This window comes from Microcaecilia unicolor, chromosome 3 (assembly GCF_901765095.1).
Source record: "Microcaecilia unicolor chromosome 3, aMicUni1.1, whole genome shotgun sequence".
In the NCBI taxonomy this organism is placed as follows: Eukaryota; Metazoa; Chordata; class Amphibia; order Gymnophiona; family Siphonopidae; genus Microcaecilia; species Microcaecilia unicolor.
In genome coordinates, this window is record NC_044033.1 from 135988479 (window position 1) to 136011481 (window position 23003).

The following is a 23003-nucleotide window of genomic DNA, read 5'->3' on the forward strand; positions in this document are numbered from 1 at the left end:
ATGGAGTAACAAGAGCAAAACTTGGCTCAGGGTGGCACAACCCCTTTCAGTCTGCCCTGAGCATATGGTTTCATCTGCTGTCATTTTTTTTCTCTGTTAGTAGACACTTTAAAATACATGTTCAGAATGGAATGAATAGGCATTTAGTTAACATTTGTGTTAAACCAAGGTTAGTGTACTGGTTTAATGGATCAGTACCTCCGTACTATTTGCTCAATCAATGTATCCAGGCAAAAACAACTAGAATAAATGTTATTTCTTGGTCATTAGACATACGTGGTCTCTGTGGTTTAAAGCAAATTAGTTTTTCCGCATTTTGGAAATACTCTGTTGTAAAATATAGCTGATCATACATTAATGTACTTTCAAGAAATCAGCACATTCCCAAAGGAGACACACCTCAAGGTGTTAAAATGAAACTGTTCCTTTGTTTTGTTACATGACTCAAGGGTACCATTTAGCTGAGAACACATGCCAATTGTATTTAGATAAACAAAATCCCTTAGAAAAACTCAGCCAGATCAAAAGCCTGTCAAACAAAGAGCAGTATAAGATATCCTGCTTTCAACATGTACTCTTTCAAGCCTAAATTCAATCCCAGCAAGAAAAACAAAGCAGTACACAGGGAGCACATTGGAAGTGCTCCATTACAAGAAAACAGATATGTTAACCCTCTTCTAATAATACCGTTCTGATATATTTTTCCATGCACAAACTAATAATAGTGTATGTAAGACATGGGACTACATTTTTTCATTTCTATTATTAGATAGAACTGCATACTTGTAATTTAAATTGAAAGTGTTGAACTATCTCATTTGTATAGGAGACAGAGTGAAATCTTGTATGTTGTAAAATGTTTTCATATATGTAAATGTGATATTGATAATCATATAAAAGAGGGCACTGTATCGTGTTAACCTGATACTGGAAAATGTATAAATGGGAGATACGGAAGATAAAACAAGGCAGACCTTGTAAAAAAAAGTTTTATTAATAGATTAAAAGCTCCCAGAAATTTAACATAAAATGCTCGATGTGGCCATGTTTCGCCAGTATAAAATGGCTGCGTCAGGGGCAGTGGGTCACCAGCTGATATAAAATTTCAAAAAGAGCGGAGCTTGGCTGGTGTAACTTTTAAAACATTTGCAAGCTAGATTCTGGGATCAGTCTCATTAAAACGCTGTGATTGAATATGTTTTAACAGTTACATCAGCCAAGCTCTGCTCTTTTTGGAATTTTATATAAGCTGATGTCCCACTGCCCCTGATACAGCCATTTTATACTGGCGAAACATGGTCACGTCGAACATTTTATGTTAAATTTCTGGGAGCTTTTAATCTAGTTAAAACTGGTTTTTTTTTTTTTTTTTTTTTTTTTTACAAGGTCTGCTCTGTTTTATCTTCCGTATTGGATTTGGTGGATCACCTGCCTTGTTGCTTTTTGACTCCTTAAATGGGAGATATTACACTGCAATGTTGCCTGATGAATGGTCATTAAGATTGTGTTAATTGTATATTTATTTTAATCTTGACATTCTTGTTAATGGTACATTTATTTTAATCTTGACATTCTTGTTTGTAATGTGTATTAGAGTGGCTAATCGCCGAGAAATCTCAAAGTTAAAGCAGCCCTCTTGATGCACTAGAATTAGGGAAGCTGCAATCCATATACCTCCATTTGCTCTGAGGTGAGATTATTATGTAGTCATTCCAACATACTTCTCTTACTCAAATCCTAAACCTTACAGGACTCTTAAGGTTTTAAGCCTCGGCTCAAGCCAATCCCGTCTCCTCCATCCTGTCTCTCTTTAGTAGCATCCTAATTCTAATCATGCCATCTTCAAATGTTTGTGGTCTCAAAAATGCCAGGATTTCCAGGCTACTCTCAATAAATATGTAAGATATATATTTGGTCTAACAACTGTTACGCTACATAGTTTGGTTACTAAACAAATCAGAAATGTGTTTGAGGCCTTGAGGATCACAGCTGTAGCCCAACTGCACATGACCCAACACAAGGCAACAATTTAATTAGAAGAAGATGGCCATTATAAATGAAACCAAACATACTATGAGGTGGGAATTCTTCATAAAGCAAGAGTGCTGATGAATATGCCACAGAAAAATTATATGAAACTAATATAAACAGCCAGCCACTTAGATGAATAATCTAATAAAACTTATTTGTTACAGTGCTACTGAACATGCACAGTGCTGTACAATGGTGACAGATATTCAGATACACTAACATAGCACTGTATGGATTATGATAGAAATTTCCTTTCAACTTTAATATCCAAAAATGTTTGTGTGTTTTCTAATTTATTTGAAAGATAAATATCATAAGTGTAGTTTGGGTATGAATGGGGGGGGGGGGGGGCAGTGCTCCCCTAAATGTGGTGGGGCGGGTGCTAATGGATGAATTAGCCATCCTCCCTCCAACTGCCAATATGACTTCCTTACCTTTTGTGCTCCCCTCCCCAAAGAAGGCAGACCAACCCAATGTTAGAAATATATAAAAATATGATAATGTTCACTATTTAAACACCGCTTTTAAAATATTTTAATGAAAAATTAATCTGTAGTTACTGTAATACACTTGCCACACAATAAATGCTTCTACAGATAGAATATTAACGGCTCTGTTTACTAAGGTGCGTTAACGTTTTTAACGTGTCTACAGTTAGTGTGCGTGCTAACCGTGTTGGCACCTACAGGGATATTGTAGGTGCGTACACAGCCACTGCGCGTTAAAAATTTTAACGCACCTATAACGCAGCTTAAGAAACAGTTCCCTCTTGTATTTATACTACCTGGAAGCAATTATTCAGCCTACTGCTTTACAAAAAAATTATCTTCCTTGCAGCATTCCCATCATCTCACCACTTCCCCCCATGCACCATCATGAGCCCTTCTAGCAAGTTAGTAATGAGGCTAGAGCGACCTCTTGAAACTCCTGCTCAGTTACCAGCCCAAGTTCAAAATGGCAGATCTAACCCTTAGCAGCAGTCTTATTCCTGAGGTGCCACTTAACTAAGGACACCTCTGGTAAGTGTAGCTTACCATGCATTACCTGCAAGCACTGTCCATGCCAATAGCCAGCTAACTTTCTACCCCCTTTTCTGCCCCCTAACATGGCAAAAAGCTACCATGCAAATTAGTGTATGGTGTGTCATGGCCATGTGATAACCTACCACAGCTGTGCTGTGACCTGTTTGCCTAGTAATTTTGGCAGCATTGAGGCAAAACTCATGAAGATACCACATCAGGTAAAATTCCATATTTATTTTAATGAAGATGTTAATAATGTTAAAGCTAAAGCAATAAGTTCTGTGACTAGGATCAAAAAAGCAAAATTGATGGTTTTTGCTCCTGAAGAAGTGTACCTTGAAACAGGCGCACTGTTGAGCAACCCGGTCAAGCAAAATACCGATTCCTATGCTACAGATATGTTCACATTTTCACTTTTGAGTTAGAAACCACTAACACAATGTATAGAAAATTCAAATTATGTACTATACAATTAATTGCTATAAAAATCGGAAGAGGATTTTAGACCCATGAGGACGTTCACACAGCTATTTCAGTTACTAATAATACTGTTAGAAAGTCAAGCTTCTGATGTCTTTTTCTCCTTTTAAGGAAGTTAGATATATGTAAATCCTGCTCATTAGCGATCCTAGTAAATTCTCACCACGCTTTAGTAAACAGGAGAATATGCAAATTGTTTACCACATTAATTAATACATGGTAATTATCAGCACGTCAATTGCTATATTAAAAACAACTAACATGGAAAAAGCCATTTAGGACCTGGAATATACATTACAGTTAAACATTCTTGACCACCCTTTAACTGTAAACATGGCAGAAAACCGAACTGTAAATGCCACCTGAAGAGGTATATTAATAGCAGCTGTCATGCAGTTAACGCATGGTAGCAAATTTTTCACTGCATTAATTCTACGGCCAGCAACACATCGAACAATTAACACTGAGGTTTTGCAGTCACTGCATGCTAATTTTTACAGTTACCATGTGTTAACTGCAAAACCTTACTGCAATTTAATAACAGGGGCCTAAGAGACCTTCAACTGTAGCAACATCCTACATATCTATTATTTAATATTCAGTACATGCAAAGTTAGTAGTCACTTGGCATTGCAGCCCTCATAATTTAAGAGCAACATGAGGACTATGTAGCTCACATTCAAATTTTGAGAATATACTAGATATCAACAAGAATTGAGGACTGTCAGTAATGCCAACGCCAGATTCCTCTGCTACAAAATGAATTTTGTCTTATGCCTCCTGCTACTGTAATTTATTTAATGTGGATGCCCAACTGCAAACACTATGCACCTAAAATAATTAATGCAAAGAACTCTCAGTTCATTGCATAGAAAAGGTTACCTCCATCTTAGAAATTCTGGATAATCCTAATGAATTATACTTGTTGTTTGTACAATGGCTTGGCCAAAAACCCTTTACTTGCACATCAGCTTGAACTAAACAATATCTCCTTCATTTTAGGCCTTTTAATTCTTAGAGCAACATTTTTCATGTAGGATTGTGCTATGAATACTTTAAACCCAATGGAATTTGAGTCGCCTGTCAGAAGACAGGGAATATCACATACACTGCCTTCATGCACTATTGCTATTATTCTTTTTAAAGTTGTGATAAATGACTGAACTAAACCACAGACTGATGCCAAAGCAAATACTCCCACTCTGCTCTTATAAACAGTGTCTCCACCTTTGTCTTTGAAAAAGCCTGGAAAGGCTAAATAATGGTTGTTTACCTTCAACAATGAACTGCTCCATTTTTTCTTTGAAAGGTTGAACGTGCTCTTCCAAGGATATCCGATAAACTTTCTGTGCTTCTGTCTCGCATGCTGAAAGCAAAACAAAGACGCATGCTTCAGAAATATACAGATGAGTTGGAACTGGTCTAATGTAGGCTGAATATTAAGGACGCTTCTCTGTAAGAAACAAGTAGTCTGACTGATCTCTTGCATGTTTCTTAATCTCTATATAAAGAAACTAGTATAGCAGGTAATAGTTAAACTGCACAATGAGACAGGAACACAGTCTGTGCTAACAACAGATGAGAAACAGACATATTTGGTAGTAAAGAATTTATAAATTTTGCTTTGCTTTTCCCAAAATATGTTGAATTTTTTTTTTATTTGAATTTAGTTCACTTATAACTCACAACATGAGCAGGAAATCAAGAAATACAATCACAAAAATACACTTCAAAAAAGAAATCAAATATCACATCATGGTACCTTTCCAATTTAAAGAACACCATATAGACTCCATTACCATCTTCGACCATGCATTTATTTCAATTCAAATTCAATTTTACACACAATATGCAACAACAAAAAAATCCACTCTGGAGGCTCTATTCTAATTTATTAATGGAGGAAAATATCAACAAATTACATATTACCAAATGGGAAACTTTCAAAGCCTCCGTAAGAGGAGAATTCATCTAACTGCTCATTTAAACAAAGTAAATAATAACTGCTTAACTGATCTGGAAGCTGACATTAAATCAATAGAACGACAATACTTAACCCTGTTCTGCTTAGTAAGCTTCTTCAGCAAAAATATGAATATAATAAGATTTAGGCCTTAAGAGCTGGAAAAAAATTTCTATCCAAAAATGAACACAATATGCTAAAATGAATAGAAGCAGCTGGATGCATGCCAATTACTTAAAAAGGAAAAAGGAAAATACAAATTCCATTAATTTATTGTGATAAAAAAAGAGCATTAACCAAATCATTGGATATACTCCAGGCTTTTCATGCCTTTTATTCCAAATTATATATTCTGGAATGACTTTTTAATCCAGGTTTAAATCAATTTCTAGATTCTACAGATATACCTACAGTAGTTTCTCTGACTCAGACAAAACACTTCTCAATTCCCCCATAAATCCCCAAAACATTCTAAAAGCGATTAAACAACTTAAAACAGGGAAGACACCAGGTCCTGATGGACTCTTCAGTGAATTAAAATTTTTTTTTTAGCTAAGACTTAATCCCACATTTTCAATCCTATTTTCAGATTTGAAAAATAAAATTACTACTAACAGATTCAGAAAAGCAACAAAAACTATACTCCCTAAGCCCAACAAAGACCACACACAAGTCTGTAATTTTCAACCTATTTCTTAGGCTACAAAATTAATTTAAACTTCTGGCAAATAGAGTAGTTAAAATCATTTCTAAAATCATTAACTACAATCAAGATGGGTTCATGCCCAACAGGTTAATCATGGGCAATGCCCACTTGTTTCACCGTATTTCAACTTCAGCTAAATCCTATTCAGAACCCATTGTTGCCCTCTCAAAAGACACTCAGAAAGAATTTGATAGGCTGAAATGGTGATACCTCTCCCATGTTGTACATTGGTTTGGGACTTCTGAGTCCTTTAACAAAATTAAGGTCCATACACTCAGCTCGTATTTTAGCAAATAATTATCTTTCTGATCCTGAACTCATCAGGGTGTTCTCTATCCCCAATGATTTTCAAAATAACCCTAGAACCTTTTTTAATTGCCACATGGTCATCTTCCTTAATAACTGGTGTCATGATAACATAAGAATAGCCATACTGGATCAGACCAATGGTCCATCTAGTACAGTATCCTGCTTCCAATAGTGACCAATCTAGGTCACAAGTACCTGGCAGAAACCCAATTAGTAGCAACATTCCATGCTACAAACCCTGGGGCAAGCAGTGGCTTCCTCCATATCCATCTCAATAACGGACTATAGAACTTTTCCAAACCTTTTCTAAACCCAGATATGCTGTTACCAAACCCTCCTGCAGTGAGTTCCAGAGCTTAATTATTCTTTGAGTGAAAAATATTTCCTCCTATTTGTTTTAAAAGTATTTCCATGTAATTTCATCGAGGGCCCTCTGGTCTTTGTACTTTTTGTTCTATACCACTCAGGATTTTATAGACATCAATCATATCTCTCCCTCGGCTGTCTTTTATCCAAGCTGAAAAGCCCTAACATCTTTACACTTTCCTCATATGAGAAGAGTTCCATCCCCTTTATTATTTTAGCTGTTCTCTTTTGAACCTTTTCTAATTCCGCTATATCTTTTTTGAGATATGGTGACCAGAATTTAACGTAATACTCAAGGTGAGGTCACACCATGCAGCAATACAGAGGCATTATAATAGTCTTGGTCTTATTTTGCACCGCATTCCTAATAATTCCTAGCATCCTGTTTGCTTTTTTGGCTGCCACCACACACTGGGCAGAACATATCAGCGTATTGTCTACAATGACACCTTTTTCTTGGGTGCTAATTCCTAAGGTGGACCCTAGCATCAGATAACTATGATTCGGATTATTCTTCCAAAGGTGCATCTCTTTGCATTTGTCCACATTAAATTTAATCTATCATTTGGATGTCCAGTCTTCCAGTTTCCTAAGGTCTTCCTGTAAGTTTTCACTATCCGAATGTATTTTGACAACTTTGAATAGTTTTGGGTCATCTGCAAATTGAATCACCTCACTAATTGTTCCAATTTCCAGATCATTTATAAATATGTTAAATAGCACCAGTCCCAGTACAGATCTCTATGGTACTCCACTATTCACCGTCCACTGAGAAACATGGCCGTTTAACACTATCCTCTATTTTCTGTCCAATAACCAATTCCTAATCCACAGAAAGACTTTGCCTCTTATCCCATGATAATTTTCTCAGGAGTTTCATGAGGAGTTTTGTCAAAGGCTTTCTGAAAATCTAAATATACTAGATCAATCAGCTCACCAGTATCCATAGTTTTTTTCATGCCTTCAAAGAAATGAAGCAAATTAGTGAGACAAGACTTCTCTTGGTTGAACACATGTTGACTGTCTTATCAATCCATGTTTGTCTACATGTTCTACAATTTATTCTTTATTATAGTTCCACTATTTTGCCCGGCACTGAAGTCAGGCTTACTGGTCTGTAATTTGCTGGATCACCCCTGGAACCCTTTAAAAAAAAATCAGTGTTACATTGCCCACCCTTCAATACTCAGGTACTATGGATGATTTTAACGACAGGTTACAGATCAGTAACAGCAGAACAGCACTTTCATGTTTTAATTCTTTCAGTACCCTGGTGTGTATACCATCTGGTCCAGGTGATTTATCCCTTTTAACTTGTCGATTTGGGTCAATACATCTTCCAGGTTCACCAAGATTTCTTTTAGTTCCTTCGCATCATCACCCTTGAAAACCGTTTCTCATACAGGTGGATCACAAATCTTCTTCCGTTAAAACTGAAGCAAAACATTAATTCAATCTTTCCGCTATAGTTGGGAGGCGGGGATAGTGCTGGGCAGACTTATAGGGTCTGTGCCAGAGCTGGTGGTTGGGAGGTGGGGATAGGGCTGGCCAGACTTATATGGTCTGTGCACTGAAGAGGACAGTACAAATAAAAAAGTAGCACATATGAATTTATCTTCTTGGGCAGACTGGATGGACCGTACAGGTCTTTTTCTGCCGTCATCTACTATGTTTATGTTTAAGAACACAAGAGTAGCCATAATGGGTCTGACCAATAGTCCATCTAGCCCAGTATCCTGTTTCTAAGAAGTACCTAGCAGAAAACGCAAATCATGGCAACATTCCATGAAACAAATCCCAGGGCAAGCAGTTGATTCCCCGTATCTGTCTCTATAGCAGACTATGGACTTTTCCTCCAGGAACCTGTCCAAACCTTTTTTTAAACCCAGATGTACAAACCGCTGTTACCACATCCTCCAGCGAAGATTCCATATTTCCTTTCGTTTGTTTTAAACGTATTTCCATGTAACTTCCTCGAGTGTCCCCTAGTCTTCGTAATTTTGGAACAAGTAAAAAACTGATTTACTTCTACTTGTTCTACACCACTCAGGATTTTGTAGACCTCAATCATACCTTCCCTCATCAGTCTCCTTTCCAAGCTGAAGAGCCCTAACTTCTTTAGCTTTTCCTCATATGAGAGGAGTTACATCCCATTTATCATTATGGTTGCTCTTCTTTGATCCTTTTTGTAATTCTGCTATATCTTTTTTGAGATACGGCGATAAGAACTAAACATAATACTCAAGGTGTGTTCGCACCATGGAGCAATATAGAAACATAGTATTTTTTGGTCTTATTCACTATTCCTTTTCTAATAATTCCTAGCATACTGTTTGGTTTTTTTGGTCACCATACACAGCACAATATTTAGCATATTTTCAATCATTGCAGTATATAAGCTTTGGAAATGTCCCTCTCTTTTCTTTGTATTTTACTTAGTATTGGACTTTTTCTCCACACTGTTGCTTAGCAGATTATGGCTTCTTGGCATTTCCAGTTCAGCTTTGCTTTCATGGTTTGTTTTCAAAAATGTTTGGTTCCTTTTTCAGCATTTGGTGAGAGTCTGTCCATGTTCTTCATATGATGTGTGTATAGATCTGTACTGTTTAATTTGTTCTGTTTTCCCAGTAAAAGCTTTGTGCTTTTTTGACAATGTGTCTAGTATGGAAAGGAATTTCTATTGCTGCTGCTGAAATAATACCAGAATCCAATTATATTTATGTGGTAGCTTGCAAGGAGAAAAATCCTATTTCTATTCTGCACTTACTGCTGGGAGAGTTTCCATGAATCCAATGCAAGATGCAGGATTTCTATTGGAGTTCTCTCCTGTCCTGTATGGATTTCATAATTCACTTCCATATAGAACTGATTGAATAACGCTATTGATTATTATATAAAGGCCATTAAGAGTTTTCTTGTAAAATGTTTTATAGGCCATTGAAAAGCAGAAACCATGCTATGGGGAAAGATCAACCAGAGGCACCAACATTGTCCCCATAATTTTAAGAGCAAAAGATAAAAAGAAAATCAGTGCAGGGCCTATAAACCAGGATGTACTCACAGGCCCTGTGGCAACCCTGTCCCTTCACTCTTAAGGGCTTCTTGATACCTAAGAAACCTATGTGGAGGCACAGAATCACCTCTAAGCATATACGGCTAGATTCTATATAAGGCGCCTGAAAATTCCACATGGAAAAATATTCTGTAAAGTATGCCTAAATTTCATATAATAGGCTTAAATTTCCACATGGGATATAGATAACGCCGAGCACCTCTCCACAAAAAGGAACATTGGTTATGACAATTTCCACCAAGTTTTAGCCCCTTTGCACAATTAGATGCAGACAGGAAAAACAAACATTACAAAATTTGTCAGCGAGCCCAACTGGTATGGTAGGTTAAGTAGGGATGCTCTACCACAACCAAATCAATATAACTTTTAGATGCTTACAATAAACTTAACATATAAGCCAGTATTTTTCTTATTTGGTAGGCTCTAAGTTTCAAATGATTTATATTATAAAAAATTAAAATCGAATTACATACATTACACATTACCAAAACACCACTCCCCAGAAGTATCACACACACTTACTGGAAGGGGGGAAGAGAGGAGAGGCAACATATCCAGCTGTGGATTTATAACCCTGGCCACTCTTGGATAACAATTTGTTGCCCCTGTTCCCATGCTGGTATGACATTGCAGCTGATGTAAAGTTGGCTACCAGCAAATGCCTTTTGGAAGTCAACTTTACATTAGCTGCAGTGCTGATGTACCTTTGCTGGGTTGGCTACCAAAAGGCATTTGCCTACTTGTCGGCCCCACAGATATCTATATGACCTTTTCCATTAGCTGTCTTGCACTTGGCAAGTTACTGGACAGTCCAGAAGATATTCAGATATTTGGTCAAATGTATATTGGTGTAATTTGCAATCAGGAAATGTAGAATGGTAAAAAAATTAACAAGATTACTTAAAAAAAATCCCTCATTAAAATAGTAACATCGAAACTTAACAGCACTAGTTAAATTATAGCCTGCAGCAAAGATGACAGTTTTACACAACTCAGATACTAAACATTAATCCTATCCCTGTTCTACATCAGGCAAGCATGCTCCAGAAGGAAGATTAATCTGTGCTAACCTTCACACTGACACTGCAAAAATTACAATGCAAGACGACGCTACTCTTCATTAACTTTTGTGTCTTCAAAATTGTTTGGGCTTTTTTCCCCCTTACAAATAACCCAGGACATGGTGCCAGAAAGGTCCTGGACATCACATACAAGAGAAACAATTAGAGCCAGCAATTAATTTTCCTGATTTATTTTAAAGACAGACAGCTCATGAATATCTTCATAAAATAGATGGCTGTCTATGCCCTTATTTAACTTTTAAAATTGCAATCTAGAATTTGAAAAAGCCATAATTTAAAACAGGCAAGGAAGGCATGATTTACGTTAAAATGAAAGGAAAAAAAAGTTAAGTAATTAGACATAGAAACTTCTTAAAGGCATTGTTCAACTTACAGTAAAGAACTCCTGAGGGTTCAAGGGAGTCCGAAGACAATTCCTTGTTTGGAATGGAGGACAGAAAAATATAACTCTCAAATTGACAAGACCTGGCTTTAGTTTACATCTGGTTTAGGATTAGGAGTCTGCTGGCTGTGCAGATAGCCCATTAAACCTTTATGTAATGGAAACAGGAATAAAGAAGTGGTTTAGCATACTCTGCAAAATAACATGCACAGCCAGACTATCCAGTCTCCTCTGTACACTCACCCTACTACACGTACCATTGGCATTATCCATATTGTATTAATGCAAGTGATAAAGAGCTGCAGCTTTATTTAAATGCTGTCAATCCCTAGGGATGCTGTTTGCGCCAATGTCCTGGTCCCGATGTCTATTCATGCAGAGATTGCTTGCCTTGAATGCGTCCCACTCTGGTGTGGTGCCGAGGCCCGCTGTCTATCGCCTGCCAGCTTACTCTCACTCCCCCTCTCTACCCAGGGGTTCAACCTAACCCTACCATTCCCTGAAACCAGCCTCTCTCAGCTTTTGAATAACAAGTTATTTATTTATCATTTTTATTTTCTAGCGTGGGGTGGGGAGTAGGTGTGTTTCTGGTGGTAACTGTGCAGCGGGGCACATTGTCGTGCAGTGCCCAATTACCATCAGATTAGCTCGTGAGCCCTTACCACCTACTAAATTGGTGTTAGTAAGGCTCAGGCAGTAAATTGCCGTGCGCTTATTTTGATATTGGTGCAAGGCCATTAACAGCTATTAAAAAATGCCTTTTCCCGCTGCAGTTAAAAGTAGCCTGGCGTGTAGCAATCCCATGAACCAACACTACTGCAAACCACTTTTTACTGTGGCTTGGTAGAAGGGCCCTTTAATATCTAATCTAGATTGCCAAGGCTAGGTTCTAGAGAGAGAAACTATGATTCTATTGATTCCATTGTTGTTGAATAATTTACCATCTGCTACAATGAGCTGTTCCCTGACATTTAATACCAAATCATACTTGGATGCTTGGATATAGAAAAGTGCGGATGCTTCAGCATCACCACTGAATCACATGCCTGCATATATGCTAAAAAAGAGAAAAAAAAAAACTGACCTTATTACCATTACTGCACTCATTAATAAATGCTTGTCCAGATCAAGCCATAGTCCCTTAAAGCTGGAGGATGGTATATATGACATCTCAACTTAAACCCAATGTGGATCCAACTAACTTGTGCACTTTTGACCAATTTCTAATCTTCAACGTGTTGCTAAGCTGGTCAAAATAGGTAGTCTCCACCCAATTAATAGACTTTATAGAAATGATTACTGTTCTACACCCGAGGTGGCTCAAGGAAATCTGTTGCCTGAATGAGGTATGAGACGTTCCCCCCCCCACCGCACATACTTGAATGAGGTATGAGACGTTCCCCCCCCTCCCCACCACACATACAAAGAGGGGCATAATCGAACGTCGCCAGCCAGATAGATCGCCGGCGATCTATGTTGGCGGCGACGCTACAGCTGGCCGGAACCGTATTATCAAAAAAGATGGCCAGTCATCTTTTTTTTTCAATAATACGGTTTAGCCTGGCCAAATGCCGTGGAGTTCACCGGTTTTGAGATGGCCGGGTTTGTTTTTCACCGATAATGGAAAGTTATGTCAGCCATCTCAAACCCCGGTCAAATTCAAGGCATTTGGCCGTGGGAAGAGCCAGCATTTTTAGTGCACTGGCCCCCCTGACATGCCAGGACACCAACCAGCCACCCTAGGGGTCACTGCGGTAGACTTCAGAAAAGCTCCCATGTGCATAGCTCCCTTACTTTGGGAGCTGAGCCCCCCAAAGCCACTATCCACAAATGTACTGCACAAACTAAAATTGCTCCAGGGACCTGCATACAGCCTCTAGGACTTATTGCTGCTGTATAACTTTGGCACACCAGTTCACACCTGAAGACTTATCTCTCTGAAAAAGTCCTTTCTTGAAATAACCACGTTTACTCACAGCTAACTGCAGATCAGAGGTTGTGCCCCACTGGCAAAAAGTCCCCTGGTACTAAGATTAGCAGTAGGTCAGAGCTGGCACAATGGTGTGCAATGCCCTCTTTCAGCACCATTCAAGGTAAGAACTATGTTCTCTAACGTGGGTAACACAGGAAAGGGAACTAAAACTGGCTTACAAAAATGGCCACTACCGCATGGACTACAACAAGAAACAAAACAGGGCACACTCTGACCCAGTTAGAAGGGGGGAAAAGCTCCATGGGAGTAGAGCCCAGTACCCTACACCCACTACAATGCATTGCTAATGTGACTCTGCAGGGCACCTAACAGAAAAGGTGTCACACTCACCCGAGAGCCACATCGCAACCAAGGAAAGGCTGTCGGAGGATACAACTCATTCTGTTGTCATGGAGGTGGGTACGGCATTTGAGGCTGGCATACAGGCTGGCAAAAAAGGTTTTTAGTTTTATTTTTTTAGTTTGGAAGGGAATTGGTGACCACTGGGGGAGTATGGGGAGGTCATACCCCATGTCCTCCAGTGGTCATCTGGTCAGTTGGGGCACCTTTTTGAGGCTTGGTCGTGAAAATAAAAGGACCAAGTAAAGCTGGCGAAATACTGCTTAACGCCACTTTTTTTTCCCATTATCAGCGAAAGCCGGCCATCTGGTAGCCACGCCCATGTCCCGCCTTCGCTAATCTACCGACACGCCCCCTTGAACTTTCACCAGCGAAGTGAAGGGAAAGCGGCGAAGCTATCAAAAATGCTGCTTTCGATTATACCGATTTCGCCGCTATTAAGAAATCGCCGGCCATCTCCCGATTTGTGTCGGAAGATGGCCGGCGATCACTTTCGATTATAAGCTGGTAAAGCACCCAGAAGAGATGTCCTCCTCATAGCTCTTGTCAGGAGACTAGCTGGGGTTTTCTTCTACTGAAAACAGTTGTCAGGCAAGAAAAATACAGACACACTTTATATTTGTGGGCTATATAATGTGTACAGCGCTGCACGTCTAGTAGTACTATAGAAATGATTAGAAGTAATAGTAGTATAATAGAAGAAAAAATAATCAGCAAATCTTGATTTTAGTCGGACAATATTGTAGCACAAATTTTGTATCTGAGGAACCTAATAAAAAAAATATTAATACTGACCCCTGAACCTTCACATAGGACCATCATAGAGTTAGATGTAAACACACATCAAGTTTCTTAGAAACTTTCTATCCCGCTTATCAAATATATGCCTAGGCAGCTTACAATCTAATAGGGAAGGGAAAACAAGCCACCAAATATACATATAATACAGTCAAAAGACATGGATACAGAAGGGGCAAGGAACTACAATAGCCGATAGGACAGAGAAAGAGGGGAGAAGAAAAACACCAATAGGAGAATACAATTGCAGGTATTTCATGCAAACTCAACTAGCGTCCACAGAAGTCCCCTCTCCTCTCACATAAGAATGGGTGAAGAACTAGGACACTTCCACACAGAAATCCTATACAAAGAAAATTCTGATTCTGCTGTGATTTCAATATCAACAGTAAAAAGCAGAGACGTCCAGGGGGATAATGAAGTCACTGGAGATACCCTCTGGCTGTCTCTACTTTTTGCTGTTTCTGTTCTCTATGGAACATTGTTTTTTTTTAATTATTTCAACATACAACCTCACTAGTAACGGGCATATTGTGAAGTAATATAAAACACTCTACAAATGTCACAACATCTACAGAGCAAATTTACCACAATATCACGGCATCAACTTCAAGATATCTCACAGGAAAAAGCAGCACTAAGTACTGCAGTGGATCCTAAATCATCAATACATCTATTGGGAAAACTGAACAAAGTAGACTACTACAGATCCTTGTATAGAAACAGTGCTGGTGTTAGAGATGAAGCAGCCAAGAGCAGAAATTTTAAAGAGGGCATCAAAACCAAAACCAATTAGCAGGTTGTGTTCTTCAGTTTTGGACAGGGCTGGAGCACCTTTGGGAAGGGGGGCCCAGGGCAATTGCCCTAGTTGCATCTCCTAAGGGCAGACTTGCTCAGAAACTCATTGTTAACAAAATTCATAGCCTTGGTCACACAGAAAGACCTTCACTAAGTGCACTAGTGCAGAATACATGAACACAAATGAAAAGTAGAAATAAAGAGACAAAGATGTTAATGAACCCACAAAAATACACTGTGCATGCAGTGCAACACCAAAGAAATAGAAATAGTGTTTTATTTCCTCTTGCACTGTGCAAAACAAAGACAGTAGATCTACTTAAAAACTGACATGTTCTAGTCATTAAACTGAAATTGTTGTCTGGTGATTTTGCTTTTCTAATATTGTTGCTCCCATTCTCTGGTTTTTGCTTTCCTCTATCTTCTCTTAACTTTGTTTCCAAGATCTCTTGTCCATTTGCCATCTCCCTCCTCCTGTACTGTCTTTTCCACTTCCTCACCTTACATTCATCTCTGACATCGATCTTTCACTTTCAGCTCTCTTCCAGTTATGTTTCTGCCTCTCCATCCACTAAACTTTCACTGATCTTCACCATCCAGTCTTCAAGCTCTATCTTTATACAGCCTCTACCTGCAGCTTTCATGTCTTTCTCCATCTTTTCACCAATTTATACTAATTCTCATTCATTTTCTCTGTATATATAGGGTTTGATAAAAGATAGTTTGTGTTAGGGAAGCTGGCATTTTGATCTGTGCGATTTTCCTATCAGTACTTTATGATATCATGTTGTGAGAGAGAGCAGGCTGTCAGCAAATGTATTGATTTGTCTTCTGCATGGCAGCTAAGGATGTGAAGGGAGGGGGAGTTGTCTGAGGAGGGACATATTAATGGGCGTTTCCTTGGCTCAGAGAGATATCTGTGTGATGTGTGTCAGAGTGAGCAGATCACAGAAGACAAGAGGTGAAGAATTTTGAGTTCGTTCTGTGATATGTCAGTGTAAAAGAGATCATAATGTGCCTTAGCTTTTTTTCAAAAGTTATCAAAGCTCCTACATCATGTCACCAAAGCTGTCATTCATCATTTCTGTCTCCATCTAGACCACCAGCCTGATCTAGCCAAGAAGGATCCATAGGAAAAAAAAAAGGGAGGAGAAGTTGACTTGCATGAGCTACAGTCCTTGGCTGGGCACTTCAACTTTGTTTTCAGGGTATTCCCCATGGGTAGAGTATTTTGCCACTGCTTAGCTCTGTTAATGAAACGTTTGCAGAAGTATTAGTGTTCATATTCCTTGAGGTGTCAGATGATCTGGGGTTGTGGAAAACATTTTTGGTTCAGTTTAATGGGGTACAGATCTGCCTACTGCTTTCCATGTCTAACGTTGATCTCAAGTTGTTTATAGATGCTGATGGGGGGGCAGTTTAGGTATCTAATTGAGGGGGGCACAATTTTGGTATCTATTTTTTCAGGGGGGGGCATGTTGTGCTCAGGCTTCTTACACTAGTGAAGAAATAAGGGGCTGTGTCAGAATGTTGCATTGCTTGTTTGGATGGCTCTATTTATTTGGGGTTCCAAGGTCATATATGTGGAGGGTTACTTTATATTCTCATAATCTCATGGTTGCTCAGGCTATTACTCATCAGTCAGCACATTGCCCACTGTTAGTTGAGTTGCTGTGTCTGGTAGTGTTATGTTATTTTGGGGGATGTCTGTGGATTTGTGGAAGCGGTTCATGGAACTTTTATGGGGCTATTGAAGAACTTTTTGGCCTCAAATACTGGGAAGTCTTTTGTTGGGTGGTGTCATTTCCATGCTTTCTTGCAGCATCACAACCTTTTTGTTTCTCTTCCAGTGGAGGTGCACTGGGTGGCTGAATTCCTTTTATAGTCAAAGTTTGGGTTGGTCTTACGGTGCAGTCCTTGACCTTCATTTCCTCATTTTTTATTTGCAAATTGATGTGTGGGTATGCTCATAGTAGAGTGACCTTGAAGTGAGGTTCGTACGCTTGACTTTTTAACATGAAGGGTTGGTTGCACTGCTGGGGAGCTTTTGGTCACATTTGTTCTCTATTTTAAGCCCTGTACATTTTGGGTGGCCTTTCTGGTCAATTTTTAGGTGCAATGCATGTCAGTGAACTGGTCGTCCTTTCTAAGTCTGTGTATGGCAATACAGGTATTCTGTTGAGTGATGTACCGTTGGTAACCTGGAACTCTGTTTGCATGTTAGGTGCTTCAAAATTGATCAGCAGGATCAGGATATCTGACTCCAGTTTAATCAGTCTGCCAATGTATCCTCCTTTTCTGTGTAGTTGTATCCGTCTGCCAGTGTATCTTCCTGTCCTGTGCACTTGGCTCGGTCTTATACGCATTCTGAAGATGGGGTTGGCTTATATTGGCTTGTACACAGTGATGGGAATCCTTTGACTCGTTTTCAATTTGCTGGTATTCTCAAGTACATTCTGCCTTTTCTCTCAGACATGACCCCTCCTCTTATGGGACACACTCTTAGGATTGGGGCGGCTTTTTTCATTGCAGAACAGAGGGTTCTCCAATGTTGATTCATTTGCTAGGGTGTTTGGTTACATTCGAGCAGTGGATTGTTAACTTACGACTTCCTTCTTTTTTTTTTTTTTGTAGTGTTTCATTGACCTCTACCTATGGATGTCTGTGCATGGCTCTACAGACACCCATCTTTTGGGTCAAGAAGCATACTTCCGAGTCATGCTGGACACTGATTCTTGGCTGGTGGCATTGGCGGTCAGCATCCAGTGGCTGGGACTTAGTAAGATGTTGTGGGACCATCTAATACCAACTTTGCACTTGTTTAGTTTGGTCATAAATAATTCCTTGGTTGGTCTGGCAGGATGCTAGGAAGCTGAAGGTGGTGGAGCACCTTTGAAAAGAGTTGCTGTTGAAGAGTCCAAAATTGTGGGGTCTCAGGGTGGAATAGTCCTCATGCATGAATTAACATAGGACTGTCCAGGCCTTTATCACCCAGATGATATTCACTTGCCTGACATAAGGAAGGATATTTTTCATAGTACTGTGCAAGTTAAGAGACTCCACACAAACTTCTAATAATGTGGGCTGGATTACTGTCATAATGTAGCTGCTGATTTTAAGGTAGGGGGACATGTGAATATGACATGGTGCTGGCTGTCAAATGGATGATGTGTTGCTAGGGAAAGAAAGGGTTTGGATTTTCAATTGGAAGGTATGTGAGTGGGAAAAATATTACATGGAAAGAGGTTTTGGTGGTTCAGGGGGTTGTTTGGTGGTAGGAGTGGTGGGGAATGGTTTTGTCAGAACGTTGAATTCTCACCCTTGGTGTTCTCTTCTAGGCGAGTGTGATTGAGTTTGATTGGAGTTTCCTTCTTGGGTCTATGGTTTTGGGGAGCTAGTTGGGCGGTGTTGCAGGATAAAATAACATAAAATGAACTGGGTATATGGAAAATAATTGCTTGTGTGCAACACCACAGATAGAGGCGAAAGCTTGGCATTCTTATTGATACCACCTGTTTGGATTATGATGGGACTAGGTCATCACTGACTAGCCATATTGGGAGAGAATTATAGGTTGGGATATGAAGTTTCTTCAGTAATATAGGAATTTCAGGGATTTGAATTTGGATAGAAGTTGTCAAATGTTGCTGCATTAAAAAAAAAATCTTTTTTTCGGGGGGGGGGGGGGGGGGGGAGGAAGGTTGAGTTTACATTTATTGTATTGTCACCTAGCTAAATGTTTCCCAGAGAACAAGATCTGTGTGATTGTGGGATGATTGTATGTTCCTTGGAATGAACTGTTTTCTTTTATTATTAGCATTGTTTTCTGCCTTGGTTTTATGTATTGTAAACCACTCTGACTTGTTCGCAAATATGGTAGTATATCAAATTGTATTCAACTATTAAATAAAACTGCAGCCAAATTCATGCCAAAAAGTGGTCTTCAATTAACCCAAGTTTTTAGTAACTTAAGTCTCAATTGATAAAATGGGACCTATGCTAAGTAGTAAAATAAGGGTCACAAAAGAGAGGGTAAAACAGCATACAAAATAATATAGAAACAAAAAAGCAACACTGACGTCAATTAATAAACAAGAGACTTTGATCATCTCAATCCTGAAGGCCCAGTGTTGCTTTTTTGTTTAAGAGGTAAAATAACCCATCTTAACAGTGGTCCACATTGATACTATACCCCTTAGTGTGTTATATCTCCGGTTCTATTTTTATGCTATAGTTTTGTTGAGCATCTTGATCTGCTTTTGATCTCACCTAGCTGTCAACAGCCCTCCTGGATATTCTAATGCCTACAGTAGTGACCTTTTATTGTGGTGTTATTCCACTGCACAAAGTCTAGTACTTGTCACATGACTTAAAAGTTAAGCAATGTGAGCTGTGATCATATCGCATACTGAGTCTCATTAAAGTGCACATTAATACATTTTTGCATGTGCAAATATTCTCGAGATTTTTGCATCGCCACTCGCTCGCTCTTAAGGAGGAACTGTGCATTCCTTTATGCTATTATCTTCCTGAGCTAACCATTGAATACTCCTTTGGAAGAAAGGATTGTGTATTCCTTAGTGGGTTTTTTTCCCAGTGTTCCAATCACCTTAAAGACTGAAACACTTCCGGAAGACTCCTGAGGAAGGCGCTACGTCGCCGAAACACGGCTGTGTTAAGTCACCTATTCACAATAAATATCATTGTTTTAACTAATCCATACGTCTCCCCCATTGTTTGAATACAGCCTATTTTCTCCACCCCTTCTCTGTTTTCTCCCTCATTATTACATTAGGCCATTAATAAGATCAGGTCTGCAAGTCCATATGAACCATAAACCAGTAGGATTTCTTTTGTGTTTTTTGTTTGTGAATTCTCTCATTGATGGTATTATTTGACAGTACAAGCTATGTGAGGCTTTAGAGTTACAATGCCATTTTCTTAATGCTGTTGCCCCTCATGGGTTTAAACTTGATTCATAAAACTTTACTGTTATTTGGTATATAAAGCTTTGTTTACCTGATTTTCATTTTGTAAACTGAATACTTAAAGAGAAAGCTAAGAAAACATCAGCTTTCTGGAAAAACTGAAGTAAACAAATATTTCTCGTTACATTTTAAAAGTTGGAGAGAAGCAAGCTTACGTGCAAAGATCTTTATGGCACTGGTTTTCTTGAAGTGTTACATGTTGAGTTGATTTAAATCATGTGGCAAGTAGTAGACTTTGTGCAGCAGAATAACATCACAATAGAAGTCATCACTACAGTAGGAATGACTGCATCATGGAGGGCTGCTGACAGCTAGGCGAGATCAAAAGCAGATCAGGTTGCTCAACAAACTATGTATGTCAGTGAAATCAGAAAGGTTAGGCTAGAAGTTCTGGAGAACAGTCAAATCTGGGGGCAATTGGCCGAGTCAAACCCAGTGGGTATACCTATATACAATCCATGACTTAGCTTAAGTCTGTCATTAAAGTGTCTGGTGCATAACATCCAAATTGTAAAACTCTTGAGAATGTGGGAGCTTTAATTTTAAGCAGAACCAGAAAGCACAATATACTTCTGAGTAAACATTTAACATTCTCATCTATATTCCATTATGAGCTCCTGTTTTTATACATATAAAACGAGGGATATGCTCTAGAAGTAAATGAATCTTTACTCTCAAAAGAAAAGCGTCCCCCGGAGTTTTTAATTGAAATGTTGGAAGTTACTTTAATCTGTGTTGCATTTACAAACTGTGAGATGATCTGATCATAAAATGATATATATGCAAAGTGCCTGCAGAAATATAATGGAAAAGAAAAGTAAAACTATTCATAAGAACATAAGTATTGCCATACTGGGACAGACTGAAGGTCCAACAAGCCCAGCATCCTGTTTCCAACAGTGGCCAATCCAGGTTACAAGTACCTGGCAAGATCTCAAAACAGTACGATACATTTTATGCTGCTTATCCTAGAAATAAGCAATAGATTTTCCCCAAGTCCATTTTAATAATGGCTTATGGACTTTTAGGAAGCTATCTAAACCTTTTTTAAACCCCGCTAAACTAACTGCTTTTTCTACATTCTCTGGTAACAAATTTCGAAGTTTAATTGCACGTGGAGTGAAGAAATATTTTCTCTGATTTATTTAAATTTCTTTATTGATTTCATATTAAACAAAGATAAACCTCTTTGAATAGATACATCCATTTCAAACGACACATTCAGAAAGAAAATCTATACAGAAATTATATACTGAAAATGGATTTATAGTCCACAAATAACTGTAGTGGATTCAAGATGGATTGTAGACCAAAGGAAGTTGGCATAACAAATTAAAGTGGAATAAAGAAAACAAGCAGTGGTTCATATATTTTTTAGGGACTCAATGTTTGAATTGGAACCTGGTTCCTCTTCATATCAAGGAAGGACCGCAATTGTTCAGGTTCAAAGAACATTGGAAGGCTAAGTGCTTTGAAAATATGCCTCAATGGCACTTAAAAATCTAGTCACAAATATAATCTGTGTCACCTGCAAAGTTTTTGCTTTTATGTCTAGGTGTTTAAGTGAGCCATCAAGGTAACTACATTACATACTGTATTTCTGTATATATTTAAAAACCTGCTTCTGCTATATAAAAACAAAAGCGCATTTGCAAAAGATGTGAATATGCACACTCATTCTCATACTGTGTTTTTTTTACCTTGCAAATCTCTCTTTAGCTTGTGAAGATCCTTGCGAAAATCTTCAAGTTTCATTTGAGAAACCTGGAAGAGTTCCTGGGGCTCTGGTAGAGGAAAAACACATTGCTCTTTTCCAGCATCCTGGCATGGGAGAGAAAAAAAAAGTATTTATGTTTTCTTTTTATACACATACAAGGACTTTCAATACTGACATTAAGTATGATACATTCTTTATCACGGGGGTTGGATATTCAAAAGCATTTAACTGTATAGTGGTTGTCCCTATAGGGATAAATGCTTTATTTGCCAATTTTCAGCAACACTACCAGATAATGCCAGGTGCAGGTATTCTGCCTCTCTTTAAACATCAATATTCAGCCACCATCCATGTAATTATTGACGATTAATTTAGGGGTCCTTTTATGCACTGTTGTAGATGCGTGTATTGGACATGCGCATGCCCATTTTTCAGGGCGCCTGCAAAAAAGGCCTTTTTTTTGGCCAAAAATGGATGTGCGGCAAAATAAAGTACATAAATATTGCCATACTGGGAAAGACCAAAGGTCCATCAAGTCCAGCATCCTGTTTCCAACAGTGGCCAATCCAGGTCACAAATACCTGGCAAGATCCCAAAACGTACACTGCCAATTGCCACTCGGTTAGCGCCACGCGGTAGAAAATATTTTCGGCCGCACATATCGGATGTGCGTAAAAAATTGAATTACCGCCCAGGGCTCACAGTAGCCGAGCAGTAATTCCAAACTGACACGCATTGGATGTGCGTAGGTGCCTACACGCCTTAGTAAAAAGGCCCCATAGGCAATGCAGCTATACAAACATCCTATATAATAAAACGCACCTCCAACGTTCTGAAGCCGGGAAAGTGAAGCCTTCAAGCCTTGAAGCATTCCTACAACGTTCCAGAACTACGTCTCGTCAATTGAGGAGATGGAGCCTTACAGAGCGCACGAATGCTTCAAGGCTTGAAGGCTT

The 23003-nt window shown here is 38.8% G+C and overlaps 1 protein-coding gene across 1 annotated transcript in view; it reads right to left on the reverse strand.

Annotated features, from left to right (window-relative positions):
• FMN2 (formin 2) overlaps nucleotides 1–23003 on the reverse strand; it is a 434815-nt gene that overhangs the window by 134996 nt on the left and 276816 nt on the right. Inside the window, exons 14-15 of the mRNA XM_030196386.1 lie at nucleotides 22031–22151; nucleotides 4807–4899 (exon numbers count right to left, since the gene is read on the reverse strand). Of these exons, the coding sequence (XP_030052246.1) occupies nucleotides 4807–4899; nucleotides 22031–22151 (214 nt within the window). The remainder of the gene's footprint in view (nucleotides 1–4806; nucleotides 4900–22030; nucleotides 22152–23003) is intronic.